Source organism: Salmo trutta, chromosome 16, assembly GCF_901001165.1.
Source record: "Salmo trutta chromosome 16, fSalTru1.1, whole genome shotgun sequence".
Classification (NCBI taxonomy): Eukaryota; Metazoa; Chordata; class Actinopteri; order Salmoniformes; family Salmonidae; genus Salmo; species Salmo trutta.
In genome coordinates this window covers 33,306,092-33,325,951 of record NC_042972.1, presented here as the reverse complement: position 1 = coordinate 33,325,951, position 19,860 = coordinate 33,306,092, and the positions used below count along the sequence as shown (strand labels likewise).

General features: G+C 42.2%; 1 protein-coding gene across 2 annotated transcripts; it reads left to right on the top strand.

The window, feature by feature from the left end:
• Positions 1 to 630: 630 nt before the first annotated feature.
• Positions 631 to 19,496, top strand: LOC115150590 (pollen-specific leucine-rich repeat extensin-like protein 1). Of its 2 annotated transcripts, none has more exons than XM_029694038.1 (5): positions 631 to 917; positions 9,276 to 9,364; positions 11,632 to 11,719; positions 15,734 to 17,705; positions 17,951 to 19,496. In XM_029694038.1, exons 1-5 carry the CDS (start codon positions 839 to 841, stop codon positions 18,036 to 18,038), a joined length of 2,316 nt encoding a protein of 771 aa, XP_029549898.1. In that variant the 5' UTR covers positions 631 to 838; the 3' UTR covers positions 18,039 to 19,496. The 2 variants fall into 2 exon arrangements, with proteins under 2 accessions (XP_029549898.1, XP_029549899.1); XM_029694039.1 differs by lacking the exon at positions 631 to 917 and adding an exon at positions 967 to 1,615.
• Positions 19,497 to 19,860: the final 364 nt, after the last annotated feature.

The following is a 19,860-nucleotide window of genomic DNA, read 5'->3' as shown; positions in this document are numbered from 1 at the left end:
CCTCCGTGCCACAGAGAAGAGCAGTCTCAGTTGAATGCCCAGTCTTGATGTATTGATGTATGTATTTTCATGTATCTTAATTTTGGTCAGCTAATAGCCTAACCATCGATCAAGCCTAAACGGTCCAATAACTTGCTGTCATTGGCTGAGAGGTTTGGAATTCTTTGTTATTGGTCTATTAACCAATTTACCACCTGGTGATGTCACCAGGCAAGCCAGAACTTGTATTTTAAGCCAGCAATCAGCAATCAGCAAATAACAGTGATGAAAATAATTTCACACTTTTACAGTTTTAGTTTCAACAGCTGTTGTACAATATGATACAAAACACAGAAAAACAGAATGTTGGCTGCACTGGGCCTTTAAGATTCTACACCTGTGCCAGCTCATCATGACAAACCATTGGTTTGAAGAGGGCAACCGATTTATAGGCTACTCTTCTAAGTCAACAGTAATAATCATTATTTTGCCAAGTCTAACAAGCACATCACCACCCACAATCAAACATAACAGGGAAAGTGAGAGGACAGTTGGAATGTTGCTGTGATACATTGTAGGCAGGCGCACGGTTGGTAATGATGTATGCTTGTTCTATCTCTGCTTCCCCCTGTTGGCTTACAAAAGAGGGAGGCACAGGGAAAGGGGAGGAGACAGGGGCGGTGGCCATTTTCTCTCTACCTCGAAGTTTTCACCGAATCAGTGAGGATTCAGTAATACACCTGTCGTTAAGACTAATGAATGAATTAATACGTTTTTGACGACTGGCTATGGAAGCTCCTGCATAATATCACGTGTTAACGATTCATCGGTACAATAGGCCTACCAATAGGACCAAAAAATGAAAAAGGGACCGTTGCATTTTTTGGGTCGAAAGAACCAGTCTCTCTTCGACACCAATATTAAAATCAAGGAGATGGGTAAGTGTTTAGTGTCATATTTAACAATGATCTAATAATAATCATCGAATGTTTAATCTATCATGCCGATCAGCATTCTCTCACTACTGTCCCGAACTTTACACTTGTTACAGTGACAGATCAATGGCAAATGTGGCCTAAATGTTCACATTCTAGAATAAGAAAAATGCTGGTTGAGTCAAATGAATACACAATGTCTTACACAATGCTAGTAATCATCGAAAGTAATCAGGGGGGTCATTAGGTCTCCTAACAGTGGTAAACCTACATTTACCTGAGACAGTCACTAGACTCTACGTTCATGACGGTGCAGGTAGAATGCAGGTGTCTGTTTTAACCAAGTATTGGATAGCTGCAGCATTGAATAAAACATTTTTTTCCCGTAGCAATTATTTTAGAACATGTCAATCAAAACAATAATACAGATCTTATTTTTTCACTTGGGAATTGCGTAAACTGCCCGCTGATGCGTAATAAAAGTAGTGTAGTGGAAGTATACACCGTATCACTTATGTAGTACAATAGAGAAATCATGTTAAAAGCAGCCTACACAAACGCAAAGCACGTGAGTTCCATTCAAGTAAAACCGTACACAGCCTAATTTTAGCGGAATATCGCCTGTCAGGCAGCAAGAGCGCGCAGCTCACCACTTGTTGTCGCATAGAGAGCAGCTCACAGAAGAACGACATCAGTAGCAGGTAGGTAGTGTTGAGGAAAGACGATTTAATGTATGATATATACTAGCAAATTCTAACTAAAAAGCAACAATGGGTATGCGAACCGAAAGTTTGGCCCCGAAATCTTGGTTCAATCTTTGTAATGCGCAATTCAGTCATCATCAGGGGCAGTGCCCCTGTGACAACAATTTTGGACCCCCTTGTGGCCCCCGTAAATGTGGAGTATGAAATAATTTTTACATAACACATTTTTGCTATCATTCTTTTTTTACATCCGTTATTAGACAGTGGCAAAGCGGAACACTAATGATTATGAACATGGTATTTTGCCTGCTAATGCCTGCAATGCAGTGAAGAAAACGATATGACAACAATAACGTCTAATGTAACTGGCCCCTCTAACAGTACAACTGGCCCCAGCTTGGCCCCCCCAGTTGAAATGGTCTAGAACTGCCACTGGTCATCATGCGCTGTTTGAATGAAAACTGTGTCGGTTTTCAACAAAAAATTGTGGTTTTGAGAGTGAAAACCTGCATTTTTTTATTACAACATTATGTAGGCCTACCTATTATTACCAGTAGACCTAGGTATGTTATTGAGATCTTATAACAGACTGCGCCCTAAAAAATGTTATACATTTTCTTTAATATAGAATCATTATAGTCAAAGGAGAACATGATGGCATAATTATTAGACCTAAAGGGTTTTTTAGTCCAGGTCTTGGGAAGTGGGGACTAATTCAAAATGAATATGAATAAACCCCTTAGAGTTCTGAAAACTGTTCAAAGGTTCTCAGAACTAAAAACGGGACAAATTTACATATTTTGCATTGCCCTGATTTCTGGGTATTCTATTTGATGAGGCCTCTATAACAATGGAAAGGTCAAATAAAAGTATTATTTGTCACGCTTCCTAAACAACAGGTGTGGACTAACAGTGAAAGGCTTAATTACCGCCCTTTCCAACAATGCAGAGAGAAACATTTAGAAATAATAGAAAAATAACATGAGAAATAAATACACAATGAGTAATGATAACTTGGCTATAAACACTGGGTACCAGTACTGAGTCGATGTGCAGGGGTATGAGGTAATTGTGGTAGATATGTACATATAGGTAGGTATAAAGTGACTAGGCAACAGGACAGGTAATAAACAGTAGCAGCAGCGTATGTGATGAGTCAAAAGAGTTAGTGCAAAAAAAAGATCAATGCAAACAGTTAAATAGTTAACCTGACTAACTATTTATCAGTCTTATGGCTTGTGGGTAGAAGCTGTTCAGGTTCCTGTTGGTTCCAGACTTGGTGCATCAGTACCACTTGTCGTGCGGTAGCAGAGAGAACAGTCTATGACTAGGGTAGCTGAGTCTGACAATTTTTAGGGCCTTCCTCTGACACCGTCTGGTATAGAGGTCCTGGATCCACGGCCTGTTCACCCCGCTACCATCTAGAAGGCGGAGACAATACAGGTGCAATAAAGCTAGGACAGAGAAACTGATAAACAGCTTTTATCTCCAGGCCATCAGACTGTTAAAGTCACTACTAGCCAGTCTCCGCCCAGTACCCTGCCCTGAACTTAGTCACTGTTACTAGCCGGCTACCATCCGGTACTCTACCCCTGCACCTAGAGACTGCTGCCCTATGTACATAGTTATTGAACACTGGTCAGTTTAATCATGTTTACATACTGTTTTACTCACTTCATATGTATATACAGTGCCTTGCAAAAGTATTCACCCCCTTGGCATTTTTCCTATTTTGTAGCATTACAACCTGTAATTTAAATGGATTTTTTATTTGGATTTCATGTAATGGACATACACAAAATTGTCCAAATTGGTGAAGTGAAATGAAAAAAATTACTTCTTTCAAGAAATTCTAAAAAATAAAGTCGGAAAAGTGGTGCGTGCATATGTATACACCCCCTTTTCTACGAAGCTCCTAAATAAGATCTGGTGCAACCAATTACCTTCAGAAGTCACATAATTAGTTAAATAAAGTCTACCTGTGTGCAATCTAAGTGTAACATGATCTGTCACATGATCTCGGTATATATACACCTGTTCTGAAAGGCCCTAGAGTCTGCAACACCACTAAGCAAGGGGCACCATGAAGACCAAGGAGTTCTCCAAACAGGTTGGGGACAACGTTGTGGAGAAGTACAGATCAGGGTTGGGTTATAAAAAAATACCAGAAACTTTGAACATCCCACGGAGCACCATTAAATCCATTATTAAAAAATGGAAAGAATATGGCACCACAACAAACCTGCCAAGAGCGGGCCACCCACCAAAACTCACGGACCAGGCAAGGAGGGCATAAATCAGAGAGGCAACAAAGAGACCAAAGATAACCCTGAAGGAGCTGCAAAGCTTCACAGCGAAGATTGGAGTATCTGTCCATAGGACCACTTTAAGCCGCACACTCCACAGAGCTGGGTTTTACGGAGGAGTGGCCAGAAAAAACATTTGGTGTTCGCCAAAAGGCATGTGGGAGACTCCCCAAACATATGGAAGAATGTACTCTGGTTAAATGAGACTAAAATCTAGCTTTTTGGCCATCAAGGAAAACGCTATATCTGGCGCAAACCCAACAACTCTCATCACCCCGAGAACACCATCCCCACAGTGAAGCATGGTGGTGGCAGCATCGTGCTGTGGGGATGTTTTTCATCGGCAGGGACTGGGAAACTGGTCAGAATTGAAGGAATGATGGATGGCGCTAAATACAGGGAAATGTTTGCGGGAAACCTGTTTCAGTCTTCAAAAGATTTGAGACTGGGACAGAGGTTCACTTTCCAGCAGGACAATGACCCTAAGCATCCTGCTAAAGCAACACTTGAGTGGTATAAGGGGAAACATTTCAATGTCTTGGAATGGCCTAGTCCAAGCCCAGACCTCAATCCAATTGAGAATCTGTGGTATGACTTAAAGATAGCTGTAAACCAGCGGAACCCATCCAACTTGAAGGAGATTTTGCCTTGAAGAATGGGCAACAATCCCAGTGGCTAGATGTGCCAAGCTTATAGAGACATACCCCAAGAGACTTGCAGCTGCAATTGCTGCAAAAGGTGGCTCTACAAAGTATTGACTTTGGGGGGGTGAATAGTAATGCACACTCAAGTTTTCATTTTTTTGTCTTATTTGTTGTTTGTTTCACAATAAAACATATTTTGCATCTTCAAAGTGGTAGGCAAATCAAATGATACAAACCCCCCAAAAATCTATTTTAATTCCAGGTTGTAAGGCAACAAAATAGGAAAAATGCCAAGGGGGTGAATACTTTCGCAAGCCACTGCACTGTATTCTAGTCAAGGCTCATCCTATATAACTATTGCTGTAAACACCTTTTCTATTCATATACTGTCCATACACACCATCATATATACAGTTGAAGTCAGAAGTTTACATACACTTATGTTGGAGTCATTAAAACTCGTTTTTCAACCACTCCACAAATTTGCTGGTTGAGAGAATGCCAAGAGTGTGCAAAGCTGTTATCATGGCAAAGGGTGGCTACTTTGAAGAATCTCAAATATATTTTGATTTGTTTAATACTTTTTTGGTTACTTCATGATTCCATATGTGTTATTTCATAGTTTTGATGTCTTCACTGTTATTCTACAATGTGCAAAATAGTAAAAATAAACGTGTGTGTGTGTGTGTGTATGTATGTGTATATATATATCCGTCTATAATTTTAATAGTAGGTTTATTTGAACAGTGAGAGACAGAATAACAACAAAAATATCCAGAAAAACGCATGTCAAAAATGTTATAAATTGATTTGCATTTTAATGAGGGAAATAAGTATTTGACCCCCTCGCAATCAGAAAGATTTCTGGCTCCCAGGTGTCTTTTATACAGGTAACGAGCTGAGATTCGGTGCACACTCTTAAAGGGAGTGCTCCTAACCGCAGCTTGTTACCTGTTAAAAAGACACGTGTCCACAGAAGCAATCAATCAATCAGATTCCAAACTCTCCACCATGGCCAAGACCAAAGAGCTCTCCAAGGATGTCAGGGACAAGATTGTAGACCTACACAAGGCTGGAATGGGCTACAAGACCATCGCCAAGCAGCTTGGTGAGAAGGTGACAACATTTGGTGCGATTATTCGCAAATGGAAGAAACACAAATGAACTGTCAATATCCCTCGGCCTGGGGCTCCATGCAAGATCTCACCTCGTGGAGTTGCAATGATCATGAGAACGGTGGGGAATCAGCCCAGAACTACACGGGAGGATCTTGTCAATGATCTCAAGGCAGCTGGGACCATAGTCACCAAGAAAACAATTGGTAACACACTATGCCGTGAAGGACTGAAATCCTGCAGCGCCCCCGCAAGGTCCCCCTGCTCAAGAATACATATACATGCCCGTCTGATGTTTGCCAATGAACATCTGAATGATTCAGAGGACAACTGGGTGAAAGTGTTGTGGTCAGATGAGACCAAAATGGAGCTCTTTGGCATCAACTCAACTCGCCGTGTTTGGAGGAGGAGGAATGCTGCCTATGACCCCAAGAACACCATCCCCACTGTCAAACATGGAGGTGGAAACATTATGCTTTGGGGGTGTTTTTCTGCTAAGGGGACAGGACAACTTCACCGCATCAAAGGGATGATGGATGGGGCCATGTACCGTCAAATTTTGGGTGAGAACCTCCTTCCCTCAGCCAGGGCATTGAAAATGGGTTGTGGATGGGTATTCCAGCATGACAATGACCCAAAACACACGGCCAAGGCAACAAAGAAGTGGCTCAAGAAGCACATTAAGGTCTTGGAGTGGCCTAGCCAGTCTCCGGACCTTAATCCCATAGAAAATCTGTGGAGGGAGCTCAAGGTTCGAGTTGCCAAATGTCAGCCTCGAAACCTTAATGACTTGGAGAAGATCTGCAAAGAGGAGTGGGACAAAATCCCTCCTGAGATGTGTGCAAACCTGGTGGCCAACTACAAGAAACGTCTGACCTCTGTGATTGCCAATAAGAGTTTTGCCACCAAGTACTAAGTCATGTTTTGCAGAGGGGTCAAATACTTATTTCCCTCATTAAAATGCAAATCATTTTATAACATTTTTGACATGCGTTTTTCTGGATTTTTTGTTGTTGTTATTCTGTCTCTCACTGTTCAAATAAACCTACTATTAAAATTATAGACTGATCATTTCTTTGTAAGTGGGCAAACGTACAAAATCAGCAGGGGATCAAATTATTTTTCCCCCCACTGTATATATATACATACATACACACATATATATATTATACTGAACAAAAATATAAACGTAACATGTAAAGTGTTGGTCCCATGTTTCATGAGCTGAAATAAAATATCCCCAAAATTTTCCATTCGCACAAAAATCGTATTTCTCTCAAATTTTGTGCACAAATTTGTTTACGTCCCTGTTAGTGAACAATTCTCCTTTGTCATGATAATCCATCAACCTGACAGGTGTGGCATATCAAGAAGCTCATTAAACAGCACGATCATTTCACAGGTGCACCTTGTGCTGGGGACAGTAAAAGACAATGCCACAGATGTCTGAAGTTTTGAGGGAGCGTACAATTGGCATGCTGACTGTAGGAATGTCCACCAGAGCTGTTGCCAGAGAATTGGATGTTAATTTCTCTACCATATGCCGCCTCCAACATCATTTTAGAGAATTTGGCAGTACGTCCAACCGGCCACAGAACCACAGATCATGTGTATGTCGTCATGTGGACGAGCGGTTTTCTGATGTCAACGTTGTTTACAGACTGCACCATGGTGGCGGTGGGGTTATGGTATGGGCAGGCATAAGCTATGGACAATGAACACAATTGCCTTTTATCGATGGCAGAGATACCGTGACGAGATCCTGAGGCCCATCATCGTTCCATTCAAAATTCCACAGGCTACAATTAACAGCCTTTGCTGAGATGTGTTGGTCTGAATGAGTATATTTATATTACGGACTCAAACATTGCTGGTTCTGATATTTCTTAGTTTTTGGGATTTGTGTGTATTGTTTTTTATTGTTCAGTATTACTGCACTGTTGGAGCAAGAAACATAAGCATTTCGCTGCACCTGAGAACATCTGCAAAACGTGTACGCGACCAATCAAATGTGATTTGATTTGTATGGCAGGGAGCTCGGCCCCAGTGATGTACTGGACCATACGCACTACCCTCTGAAGCGCCTTGCGATCGGATGCCAAGCAGTGGCCATACCAAGCAGTGATGCAGCCAGTCAAGATGCTCTCAATGTTGCAGCTGTAGAAACTTTTGAGGATCTGAGTGCACAATGCTGAATCTTATAAGCTTCCTGAGGGGGAAGAGGCATTGCTGTGCCTTCTTCATGACTGTGGTGTGTGTGGACCATGGTCATTCCTTAGTGTTGTGGACACAGAGGAACTTGAAGCATTCGATGGGGGGCGTGCTCGGATTTCCGTTTCATGTAGTTCACGATCAGCTCCTTTGTCTTGCTGACATTGCGGGAGAGGTTGTTGTCACTGACATCCTCCCTATAGGCTGTCTCATCGTCAGGTGGTTGTGTGCAAACATGCCACAGGATGGGGATATTTGCACATTTCAATTATGCAGGAACTCAATAGGGAAATGCCTGCCATGCCCCATTGGGAAATGTATCTGTAGATGCCAAAATACTTTAAACACTGCCTGTTGTTTCCATACTCGGTTAACAAAGTTTTGCTCATAGTTATATCAGGTAATGTAATGCATGTTAATCTGAGTCCTCTTTGAGATTCTTTGAGGTCTCTGGTGCTTGACGTGAATGCAGAGCATGACCCGTGTCTCACTAACTGCTGTCTCTCAATGACATTTCTCTCATCAGTTAGTTACTTGGCAGGGACATGCCCGACATTGGAATGGCTGTTTTGTGTAGTTAGAGATAAGTTGGTCCTTTATATAGTAACGTCAAAGCCTGTTGCAAACATAGATAGCCATCTCTGGTAAAGTCTTTTACTCGGAAAACAATCAGGTGGTGAGTGGCATAAAGTCCAGATCAGTGTGTCACACAATCTTTTAGAAATATCCATTCTATATGCCACAGTCCCAAATGCATGATGCAGGGCTGTGATAAGTGTGTTCAGCATGGATTAATGCCTGTGGCTGTGCTGAGTGCCATTGCTATGACATTGTCCCTCTCCCCCTTCTCTGCCCAGGAATAACCTGAGGTCAGTATTGATGAACTGCAAACTCATGACAGGGAGGCCAACAGAAAGTTGACCCCCAGAATTATGAACGTTGCACCACACTTGTCTGACCCTCCTAAAATTCCATTGGTAATTAGGGGTTCATTGATGATGTGTGAAGAACTCTATTTTCTACCCTATGGCACCCCATTACATTTAGGCTTAAGTGTTTGAGCAATAGGGTGACATTACTTTTTATGTTGGTTAGATTAATCCTTCAACTGCTTTGAATAGTTGTTAGCTTCACCCAATTACTATTATGCTGGCAACAAGAGAAATCCCCCCGACAGAGTACACTGCATAGCATTACATAATAGTTTGTCAAGAATTATGAGAACTGCAGACAAAATGCCATAACTTATTATGTACATCAATAATTACTCAATTTTGGACAGTCGCTAGACTGCATCTCCTTACAGAGCTGCGCTGATCGGTTGAATGGAAGACTTGTTGGTTTTGATCTGTATTGTAGACTGTTCTTTTCTTTCTTTTAGACAATGTTGAGCTCGTGTTGGATTCATCAGCCATTCCTGAATCAGGCACTGCCAAAGTGAGGTCCAGACCCATAGTCAAGCACTACATGGTAAGTTCCTCTGCATGATGTGGGAAAAAAATCTATTTTAATCTAATATATACTTCAAATCTACATTTCAACAATGGAGACGATGTTGCAGCTTTTAATGAGACTGCTGTCCAGCTTCTAGGTGTTCTCGAACACTTCACATGAAAAATCACATGGAATTTGTTATAGGCCTTGTCTTTAGTTCTTGTCAATGCATTAGGCTCCACATAACTTTCCCACATTTGCATAAGTCTGCAGAATTGTGAATTCTTTCTCAACAAGGCCTTTGTAGTACCTGAAAGAGAAAGTGCATTGCCTCATGAAGGGCATTCCTGTAATCATTGATCACTGTGTGACCACCTCAGAGTTAGACCTATCCACCACTCACACCTGGTCACTCTGAAAGCATACTTTTCTAACCGTCAGGTTTCACCTGCGCAGGCTTCTCACATATATAAAGAGGGAGTAACCCAAGTTTACTTGCAGTTAGGCTATCCATATGACACGGGTCAATTTGTTTGCGTGTTGACCCAGTCCTCTCAAGTCATTTCTGTCCTCAGAAATTCTCACCCTATTGACTTAGACATTCTCATGCAGGACAGTAACTATAAGAATGTCACCTTGGTTCACACAATCTTGGGTCTTGTACAGTCTGCCACAATTATGGCACCTAGCTCATTTGTGCTTGATTCAACATGCTGTCCCTGTAGGTGATCCAGAAAAGCACAGCCGTATCTGATTTTTTAAAACAAGTTGTACTACGTTGTTATTTTGTTGTAGGTATGAAAGCCTACCTCAGAAAGGGGAGTGTCCTATATGATAGCTCCTCTTATGTGTTAGATGTGCCACACCCAGCAGCACAGGGGTTGGACTGCTCTGACTGACTGCTCTGACTGACTGCTCTGACTGACTGCTCTGATTTTCACCTGTGAGTCATGGAAAAGAAACATAAGGAATTAAGCCGGTTCAGAAACTGCATTTAATGCCGCACCCTTTGCCCCTTGTGAAATGTTTATGCCTTTGCACTGAGCTGCCTGCCTCTATGAATAGTCTGCCATGATGACATATTTAAGGCATGACATAAGGGAGGTGTTCCGTTCACGTTAGGTGTTTTAAAGATAGTGTAACCGAGGTTCTTGAGAAAGGACCACACCTGAACCTTTTCCACTAATAACTTAATATTTACACAGCTGCATGGAAGTTATTTATGTGTCTGCTGCCTGAACTTTGGAGCATTGTGTACCAAGTTCTAAACAAAGCAAGTGGTGGTGTCCTGACCATCAGGCCAAGGACAGTAAGTTGATTACAGTTTACAGTTACAGGGGTGGACCTAACTTTGGATTGTTTTGGTAGATTATAGGCCCTCAGGCCCGTAGTTACACTGGTCAATGTGTTTTTTTTGGTCTGTAAGAGTGACTTCCAGTCCCTGGTGTAGGGTGATTCTGACCACAGTCTAACAGCTTTGGAAGGGCACATCTCTGTTCTGTCTGCAGGGCATGTGTTGTGTCAACACAGTCTGTTTATTTATAGTGGTGTTTGGGCTGTGATGCGAACGGTCAGTCACACAGGCAGGCAGCAACACGATGGCACATCCCTTTTTCTCAGAGGCAGTCACACCCACTTAATGTTTTCTTACGTGAAGAGATGGGAGTGTTGCCTGTGCCTTATCCACAGGCAGGGCGTAGTGTGGGCGAGGCAAGACAGTGGCTATAAAAGGCAGTAATGTTCTGAAAAGGGCCCAAAATGGTGCTTGTAAGCTTCAGCTAGTGTCTAGCAAGGGGTTAGATACAGTATACCAATGGAAAATATATTGCTGAATCATTTCAAGTGGGGTACTCAGTGTCAGAGGTCATGTCGCCTCAATCTGCACCAGGAGGCTTTGCTGTTATAGAAAATGACTTCAACTGTTGGGAAGCCTAGACTAAAAGGAATTTTGGATGAAAAGCCCTTCCTGATTTAATGTGCCTGGCCTTCCTCTGGCTTTGGTAATTGACACTACTTGTACACTGATGTACTTGTTTGTTTTCTGAGTGCAAGGTTTAGTAAATCAATAGTTTTTGCATCAGTGGTGTCATCACACAACAAACATGATAACCTGTTCTAAGGTAGATGCAAGTAGTCAATTGGATAACAGGTTGGATCACTGCAAGCCATAGTGCAGTCTAGAAAACAATCCATTCCCTTCCCTCTCACACTCAGTTCCTCTTACAATCTCAACAGTGAATCTCTAAGCTGACACCAGGGTGAAATGTCAACTGTCTGATGGCTTTTGTCCTTGTTTCCCACAGTCCTCTGATGTTGTGCAAGGGTTTGCTGTCCCAACACCCAAAGTTCCTGTCCCCCCCCTTTTCAACAGTCCAAAGATCAACAGGGCAGGTGAGGGTCTCAAGTCTGTTTTACAGTTAAGCTGTGCAGCTAAATAATTTACATTTCTATGAAGTTAAGCCGTAGTGCTGGTTTTAGACAGATTCAGTTGATTGATTGATCAAAGTTCAGCACAAACCCAAAGCAACTCTTTTCATAAAGGGCTTAAATATATTTTAAAACTATTTTCTAAATTGTAGAATAATAGTGAAGACATCAAAACTATGAAATAACACATATGTAGTAATCAAAAAAAGTGTTAAATCAAAATGTTATTTGAGATTCTTCAAAGTAGCCACCCTTTGCCTTGATGACAGCTTATCACACTCTTGGCATTCTCTCAACCAACTTCATGAGGTAGTCACCTGGAATACATTTCAATTAACAAATGTCCGAACTGAATTTGGTAAAAGGGCTTTTATGTACTCTGCGCCATCGTCTTGGAATGCCTTACAAAATACTTTTAAACTGGATGAACTTGTCCCGATTGGTATTTTTAAATCACGGATGAATGATCTGGAGACTGATTCCCTGACCTGTCAATGTTTTTAATTTGCTGTTTTTGATTTTGTTAATATTCTTTGTTAATTCTATGGTTTTTACTAGATTACTTGTAGTTATTCATGTTGTTTGTCTGTAATTTTTGTAATGACTTGGCGCTGCCTATCTTGGCCAGGACGCTCTTGAAAAAGAGATTTTAAATCTCAATGAGTCCTTCCTGGTTAAATAAAGGTTAAATAAATAAAAATAAAAAACTTGTTGGGGATAGGGGGCAGTATTTTCACGCCCGGATAAAAAACGTACCCGATTTAAACTGGTTACTACTCTTACCCAGAAACGAGAATATGCATATAATTAGTAGATTTGGATAGAAAACACTGAAGTTTCTAAAACTGTTTGAATGGTGTCTGAGTATAACAGAACTCATATAGCAGTCAAAACCCTGAGACAAATCCTAACAGGAAGTGGAAACCTGATTTGTGTAATCACTTTCAACCCTTTGGCTATGAAACACACTGAGTTAGGATTCATTTAGCACTTCCTAAGGCTTCCACTAGATGTCAACAGTCTTTACAAAGTGGTTTGAGTCTTCTCCGGTAAAAACTGACCGAACGAGAGGCCTGGAAAGTTTGTCATAGAGGGAGGGCCATTACTACTATGACGCGCGTGCCCGTGGGTACTCTCTCGTTCCGAAACGTTTAGTAAGACAATGCAATCGTCCGCCTTGAATATTATTGAAGTTCTGATTGAAAAAGGCCCTAAAGATTTATGTTATACAACGTTTGAACGAACGTAAATCCATTTTTTTTGCACATTCGTGAAGACAAGTCCTGCGCGCTTCGTACATTATGAGTAGCCTTTGGAACGCAGAAGGAGCTACTGGGACATAAATTATTAACTTTTTCGAACAAAACTACATTTGTTGTGGACCTGGGATTCCTGGAAGTGCCTTCTGATGAAGATAATCAAAGGTAAGTGAATATTTACAATAGTATATTTGATTTTAGATGAGTCCAAGATGGCGCTAACCTGTAGCCTATTTTTCTGAGCATAGCACCTCGTTTATTGCAAAGTGTGATTTCCCAGTAAAGTTCTTTTTAAATCTGGCAATGCGGTTGCATTCACGAGATGTTAATCTATAATTCTTTGAATGACAATATTATATTTTACCAATGTTTTCGAATAGTAATTTTGTAAATTGTAGCGCTGATCCACCGGAAGCATTTGAGGGAAAATATTTTCTGAACGTCACGCGCCGATGTAAAATGCTGTTTGTATATATAAATATGAACTTTATTGAACAAAAAATGCATGTATTGTGTAACATGATGTCCTAGGAGTGTCATCTGATGAAGATTGTCAAAGGTTAGTGCTGCATTTAGCTGTCTTTTGGGTATTTGTGATGCATGCTTTGAAAATGGCAGTGTGATTATTTTTGGCAGGGTACTCTCCTAACAATCTAATGTTTTGCTTTTGCTGTAAAGCCTTTTTGAAATCGGACAACGTGGTTCGATTCAGGAGAGGTGTATCTATAAAATGGTGTAAAATAGTCATATGTTTGAGAAATTGAAGTTATAGCATTTGAGGTATTTGTATTTCCCGCGACGCGATTCCACTGGCTGTTGACTAGGGTGGGACGCAAACGTCCCACGTTTCCCAGACAGGTTAACAGGTCTGCCTTGTTTAAAGTTATTTCCTTCTTAATGCATTCAGTTGTGTTGTGACAAGGTAGGGGTAGTATACAGAAGATAGCCTAATTGGTAAAAGACCAAGACCACTAATGTAGACGCTGTGAGTCGGGAAGCAAGTGCAGGTGGTGAGTTTAATAATAAACGAAACAATAGAAGAGTAGCGTACGGACATGAAATAACATCAATACTGCCTTGGGAATAAACCTAAGTAAGTGGCAGATATAGGGAAGTTAATGAGTGAGGAGTCCAGGTGTGCCTCATGAGGAGCAGGTGCGCGTATTGATGGTTGCCAGGACCGGTGGTTAGTAAACCGGCAACGTCGAATGCAGGAGAGGGGGAGCAGGAGTAGACGTGACATCCATATTATGGCAAGAACAGCTAAAAAAAAAAGAGAAACGACAGCCCATCGTTACTTTAAGACATGAAGGTCAGTCAATCCGGAAAATTAAGAACAGTCGCAAAAACCATCAAGCGCTATGATGAAACTGGCTCTCCTGAGGACCGCCACAGGAAAGGAAGACCCAGAGTCACCGCTGCTGCAGAGCATACGTTCATTAGAGTTAACTGCACCTCAGATTGCAGCCCAAATAAATGCTTCAGAGTTCAAGTAACAGACACATCAACTTTTCAGAGGAGACTGTGTGAAATCAGGCCTTTGTGGTCGATTTGCTGCTGGAAAAAAAAACACTACTAAAGGAAACCAATAAGAAGAAGACTTGCTTGGGCCAAGAAACACGAGCAATGGACATTAGACCGGTGGAAATCTGTCCTTTGGTCTGATGAGTCTTTGTGAGACGCAGAGTAGGTGAAAGGTTGATCTCCGCATGTGTGATTCCTACCATGAAGCAAGGAGGAGGTGGTGTGATGGTGCTTTGCTGGTGACACTGATTTTTAGAATTCAAGGCACACTTAGCCAGCATGGCTACCACAGCATTCTGCAGCGATACGCCATCCCATCTGGTTTGCGCTTACTGGGACTATCATTTCTTTTTCAACAGGACAATGACCCAAAACACACCACCAGGCTGTGTAAGGGCTATTTGACCAAGAAGGAGAGTGATTGAGTGCTGCATCAGATGACCTGGCCTCCACAATCACCCGACCTCAACCCAATTGAGATGATTTCGGATAAGTTGGACCGCAGAGTGAAGGAAAAGCAGCCAACAAGTGCTCAGCATATATGGAACTCCTTCAAGACTGTTGGAAAAGCATTCCAGGTGAAGTTGTTTGAGAGAATGCCAAGAGTGAGCAAAGCTGTCAAGGCAAAGGGTGGCTACTTTGAAGAATATAAAATATATTTTGATTTATTTAACACTGTTTTGGCTAATACATGATTCCATGTGTTATTTCATAGTTTTGATGTCTTCACTATTATTCTACAATGTAGAAAATTGTAAAATATAAAGAAAAACCCTTGAATGAGTAGGCGTGTCTAAACTTTTGACTGGTATTGTATATAAATAAGTTATTTAATTGCTTATTATTTTATTTTTTACATGTTCTCATTTTAATTATCAGGTATTGTGTGTAGATAGTGAGAGAAATCTTCAATTTTGAATTCAGGCTGTAACACAACTAAATGTGGAATAAGTGAAGGGGTATGAATACTTTCTGGAAGCACTGTAAATGTTTGTCTAAGATCTTGCACAAGAACACTACAAATATCCAAGCAGCCATTCACAAGCATGTTTGCAGAGTGGGAGGGTACAGATCAAATGTAATTTAATCAGTTTCACCATAAATCAGGCCAACAGAACTAAAAGTAAAATAATTTCCTTTGACAAGTTAAATCAATAAAACACTTGTCTCTGATGGTAGTTCTCTCTCTTTATAGTAAATGGCGATCGGTTTTCCAATGGATCGGCTATATCTGTACCTGATTTGGTGGAAGGGGAGATATTTATTCCACCTCCCCCTACAATGGCACCCCCACCCCCTCCACCCATGTTCATCCCTCCCCCACCAGATTTCTTGGGTGACTTGGGCTCCATTCAGCCTCCCTCCATGCCCCCTCCAAAACCACCATCAGTGGTTCTGTCTAAAGAGTACGAGGATTTCACCTCCCTGAAACCTCCACTAATGCCCCCCCCGAAGCCCCCGTCAACTTCCTCCAGTGCTTCTAGTTCATCTTTGTCCATTTCTATACCAACACCAGTCCCTGATTTTACTGAGCCCCCAAAGTTCACGCCTCCACAGCCCCCTATAGACATGAGGCAAGCTGCTCTGAAAGCCCTGAAGACCCCGCCTCCAAAGCCAACAAGGCTGTCCTCCATCCACAGCATGGACGAACCCTCCCAGGTTCCAGCCCAAGCTTCCCCAGTACAGACCCCGACACCCTCCAGCTTCAAGCCCCAGAACACAGCTAAGCTCTACAGTGTTCCTAAGACTGGCATTCTAGGCAGGCAGGTGGACCGTGACAATAGGCCCAAGCAGATCCTACTCCTCCAGGTCAATGGGAAAGACCCCTCCTCTGTGGCACCACCAGGTAAGCCAGCCCAGAGAAATAGCTCAGGTATGCAGCTGGAGCAAGACCTGCAGGACTTAAAGGAAAACTTGCAAGCCAACCTTCCAGGCAAACCCACCCCACCTGAGACTTGGGAGGAAGTGGAGCCTTTGCCTTTTTCAGCACAACAGGGTATCAACAAACTTGCCGCAGCACCCACTAAAATGTCACCCAAGCTTCAGAAGGTGGTCACTGCCCCTGTAAACACAGAGGCTAGCCAGGTCAAGCAGGAAGCGTCTCCAGTCCAGAACAACAAGTTCAGTCCTATGCTGGACAGTAAACTACGCACCCTGAAGGCCAGTGATGTCACTGGGATGAGGGACGGTCCTGCCGCTTCCCCGCTGGCTCTTCTCATGGCGGCTAAAAAGCGAGAGAAGCACAGGTCCAGTCTTTCCCTTGAAAACAGCACGAAGAGTAATGAGCCATTAGCCAGCATCCAGCACAGTGAATTCAATCCCAATTCTTTCACCGTCATCCCTAGGGCCACCTCATTCACTTCTGTAACCTCACAACATAAACCACAGTCTGTGGTCCCACTGGAGGCCACAGTGGTAATCCAGACTCCAGTAAAACCCCATATTGAGTCAGTGGTGAAGGGGCCAATTGCAAATCCAGTAGTTCAGAGGATTCGGCCCACCTCTAGATCCTCATCCTCCAGCAGTCTAGCCGTGGAGAAGCAAAGTGGAGAGCAGAGGATTCCTTCACCCTCTAGCCTTGTCAGTGATGAAGAGAACCTATGCATGCAATTACTCCCTCCCCCTCCCGAATTCGATGACCATGATGTTGTGGACTCTCCTCCCAGCTCACCTCCACCTGACCCTCCACTGAAGATTTTCCTGCCCCCCACTCTCAGCACTGTCCTTACAGTCCTGTCCTTACCTCCAAAACCTAAATCTCCAAGCCCTCCCAAATTCCCACCTCCTGTCATGGAGATCAAACCCAAACTGCCTGTTCAGACCAAACCCAAGCAGCCTCCCACCCAGGCCCTCTCCTCCCTCTCAGCCAGCCAGGCCACACTCCAGAGCATCCTGCAGAAGAAGATGCTAGAGATGGACTGCAAAATGGACAACAAAATGCCAGCCATGAAGGAAACAGACTCTGATGACTGGGGGTCTCCCTTGTCTGATGAGGAGACCAAGTTCCCGATTGTCCCCAGAGTCACCCCAAAAAACCCTGTTATCACTGCAAAGAGCAAGAGTGCCACTGTGCCAGCCAAAACACAAGGCCTGGACATGAAGGAGCTGGAGACAAAAATGGCCATGAAAGGTCAGGGTTTGTCAGAGCCATCAAAAGTTCTCACAAGGTAGGCCTTGCTGTGTCTTTTGTCTGCTTGGCTTTTTGACAAAATGTAAAAATAAACTACTTCATTATGGTTTAAGGTTAGGGTGTTGTGACTAGTTGGACTTAGTTTGTCTAGTAGTGTCCCTAATTGCATGTTTTGGCTCATAGTAAAGATTGTTAGCTAGATGCATTAAAAAAATAATGCTAAATGCAACAAGATCAATCTGATGTGTTTAAATGTTAATTATTTATTCCTCTACTTTATAGCAATGGGCCACGGTCAAAGCAGGCCTATGGCATGACCTTCAAGGTACAACCCGGAACCAAACAACCAATCACTGTTGTCAGCAAATGAGGATCCAACTCAATTATACCACACAGCCCCGTCAAGAGCAAGGACAATGGAAAGAGAGCTCTTTAAATACTGCTAAAATGGATATAACCAATAAACACGTATGCCAAGGATGTTTTTACCAAACCCCTGGAGAAAATACAAAAATGTGCTACGCATTTGGCTAGAAAAGGTTTTGCTGTACCACAGCACATAAACCTGCCCTCCAGAGGTGCTGTGTCAAATAGCTTCTTGTCTAGGTGCCAAAGTCTAAAGAGTGGGTGGACTGTTGGAACAGCTTTCAACAGTATCTTTTACTGCTACGGTTTAATCAGTGCTAGTACACATTGCCTTATTTTTACCTCGGGTATCGGTCTGACCTAATAGATTCAAAGCAGATTGTGAGGCTGTTTTTAAAAATAGGAGCTGTAATTTGCCAGCCTTAATATACACTGAATAATGCATCATAAGGATATTTATATAAATGTCTTGAATTACTATAAGGATGTGTACAGATTGTTTTTGCTTATGTTTCCATTATGTCACAGTACCTGTACATACTGTATATTTTTAGAGCATAAAGGGAATTTAACTAGTCTGTTGCAATACATTAAGAACACAAATGTTGTATATTGTTCACTATATTATGCTTAACAAGGGTGCAACAACTATGTAAACTGTTTATCTTTTGATCATCTACTTCAGTCAGGTGAGCAAGATAAGTTCCATACAATAGAGGACTAAATAGAAGCAAAACAGATGTCAGCCATTTACCACATAAGGACAGGAGAAGTAATGTGGTCTCCATGGTCTGTAGAACCCACAGTGGCCAGTTTATTTGGTACACCACCCCAGTCATGAAAATAGTTAGTGCCTACAGACAGTCAAGTGGCTGTGGTTTGTTATACAACCGAACATTAGAACGCGCAGAATGAGTGACCTAAGTAACTATGAGCGAGGTATGATTGTCGGTGCCAGGCGCGCCGGCTCCACTATATCAGAAACAACCAGCCTCCTGGGCTTTTCATGCACGACTGTCTATTGGTTTACTGAGAATAGTGCGACAAACAAAAACCGATCCAGTCAGCGGCCTGTGTCCTGTGGGCGAAAACAGCTCGTTGATGAGAGGTCGGAGGAGAGGCAAGAATCCTGCAAGCTAACAGGCAGGACACAAACAGGCAAATAACGGCACAGTACAACAGTGGTGTGTAGAACAGCATCTCAGAACGCACAACTCGTCTGTCCTTACAGCAGCAGACGACCACACCGGGTTCCACTCGTATCAGCTAAACACAAGAAGCAGGTCCAGTGGGCACGCCATCACAAACACTGGACAATTGAGTGGAAAAACATTGCCCGAAAATTATATTTCAGATGGTGTCAATTTAATTTATTCATTTTGGAGTAGAACGTTCTTAAGTCACCAGAAGTGACCTAAGCAGTTAATAAATACAGAGGCATGCCCCTGCACGCTACTTTTGCCACTGTGTCTGTCATTACTAAAGCTGCTCATTTATACAAAAATAAATGTATAGTTTTTCATGTAGTTAAACCATTATGTATCCAAGGCTGTTGATATCTCCTTACAGGAGTGTAAACTGACATGACCATCTGATTCTTGGTAACTTTGGCATATTCCAAGTCCTTTTAGAATGATTTGGCACAAAAGCCACCACATTCAGAAACAATTGAAACTGGATTGCTTTCCCTGGATTTCTGGGTTTTAAACATTGAATTATGCCAAATATACAAGTGCAAAGGTCAGGGCACAGGCCACTCCTTTGTATTGTTATTTTACCTGTGATATTAAAATGTAGTAAAGATACAAATTAATTTGTTTCTACCA

Coding starts and splice junctions, on each gene's coding strand:
- LOC115150590 (XM_029694038.1), top strand. CDS start 839: ATGAAAAAGGGACCGTTGCATTTTTTGGGTCGAAAGAACCAGTCTCTC. Junction 918..9,275: donor TATTAAAATCAAGGAGATGG/GTAAGTGTTTAG, acceptor TCTTTCTTTTAG/ACAATGTTGAGCTCGTGTTG. Junction 11,720..15,733: donor TCCAAAGATCAACAGGGCAG/GTGAGGGTCTCA, acceptor CTCTCTTTATAG/TAAATGGCGATCGGTTTTCC.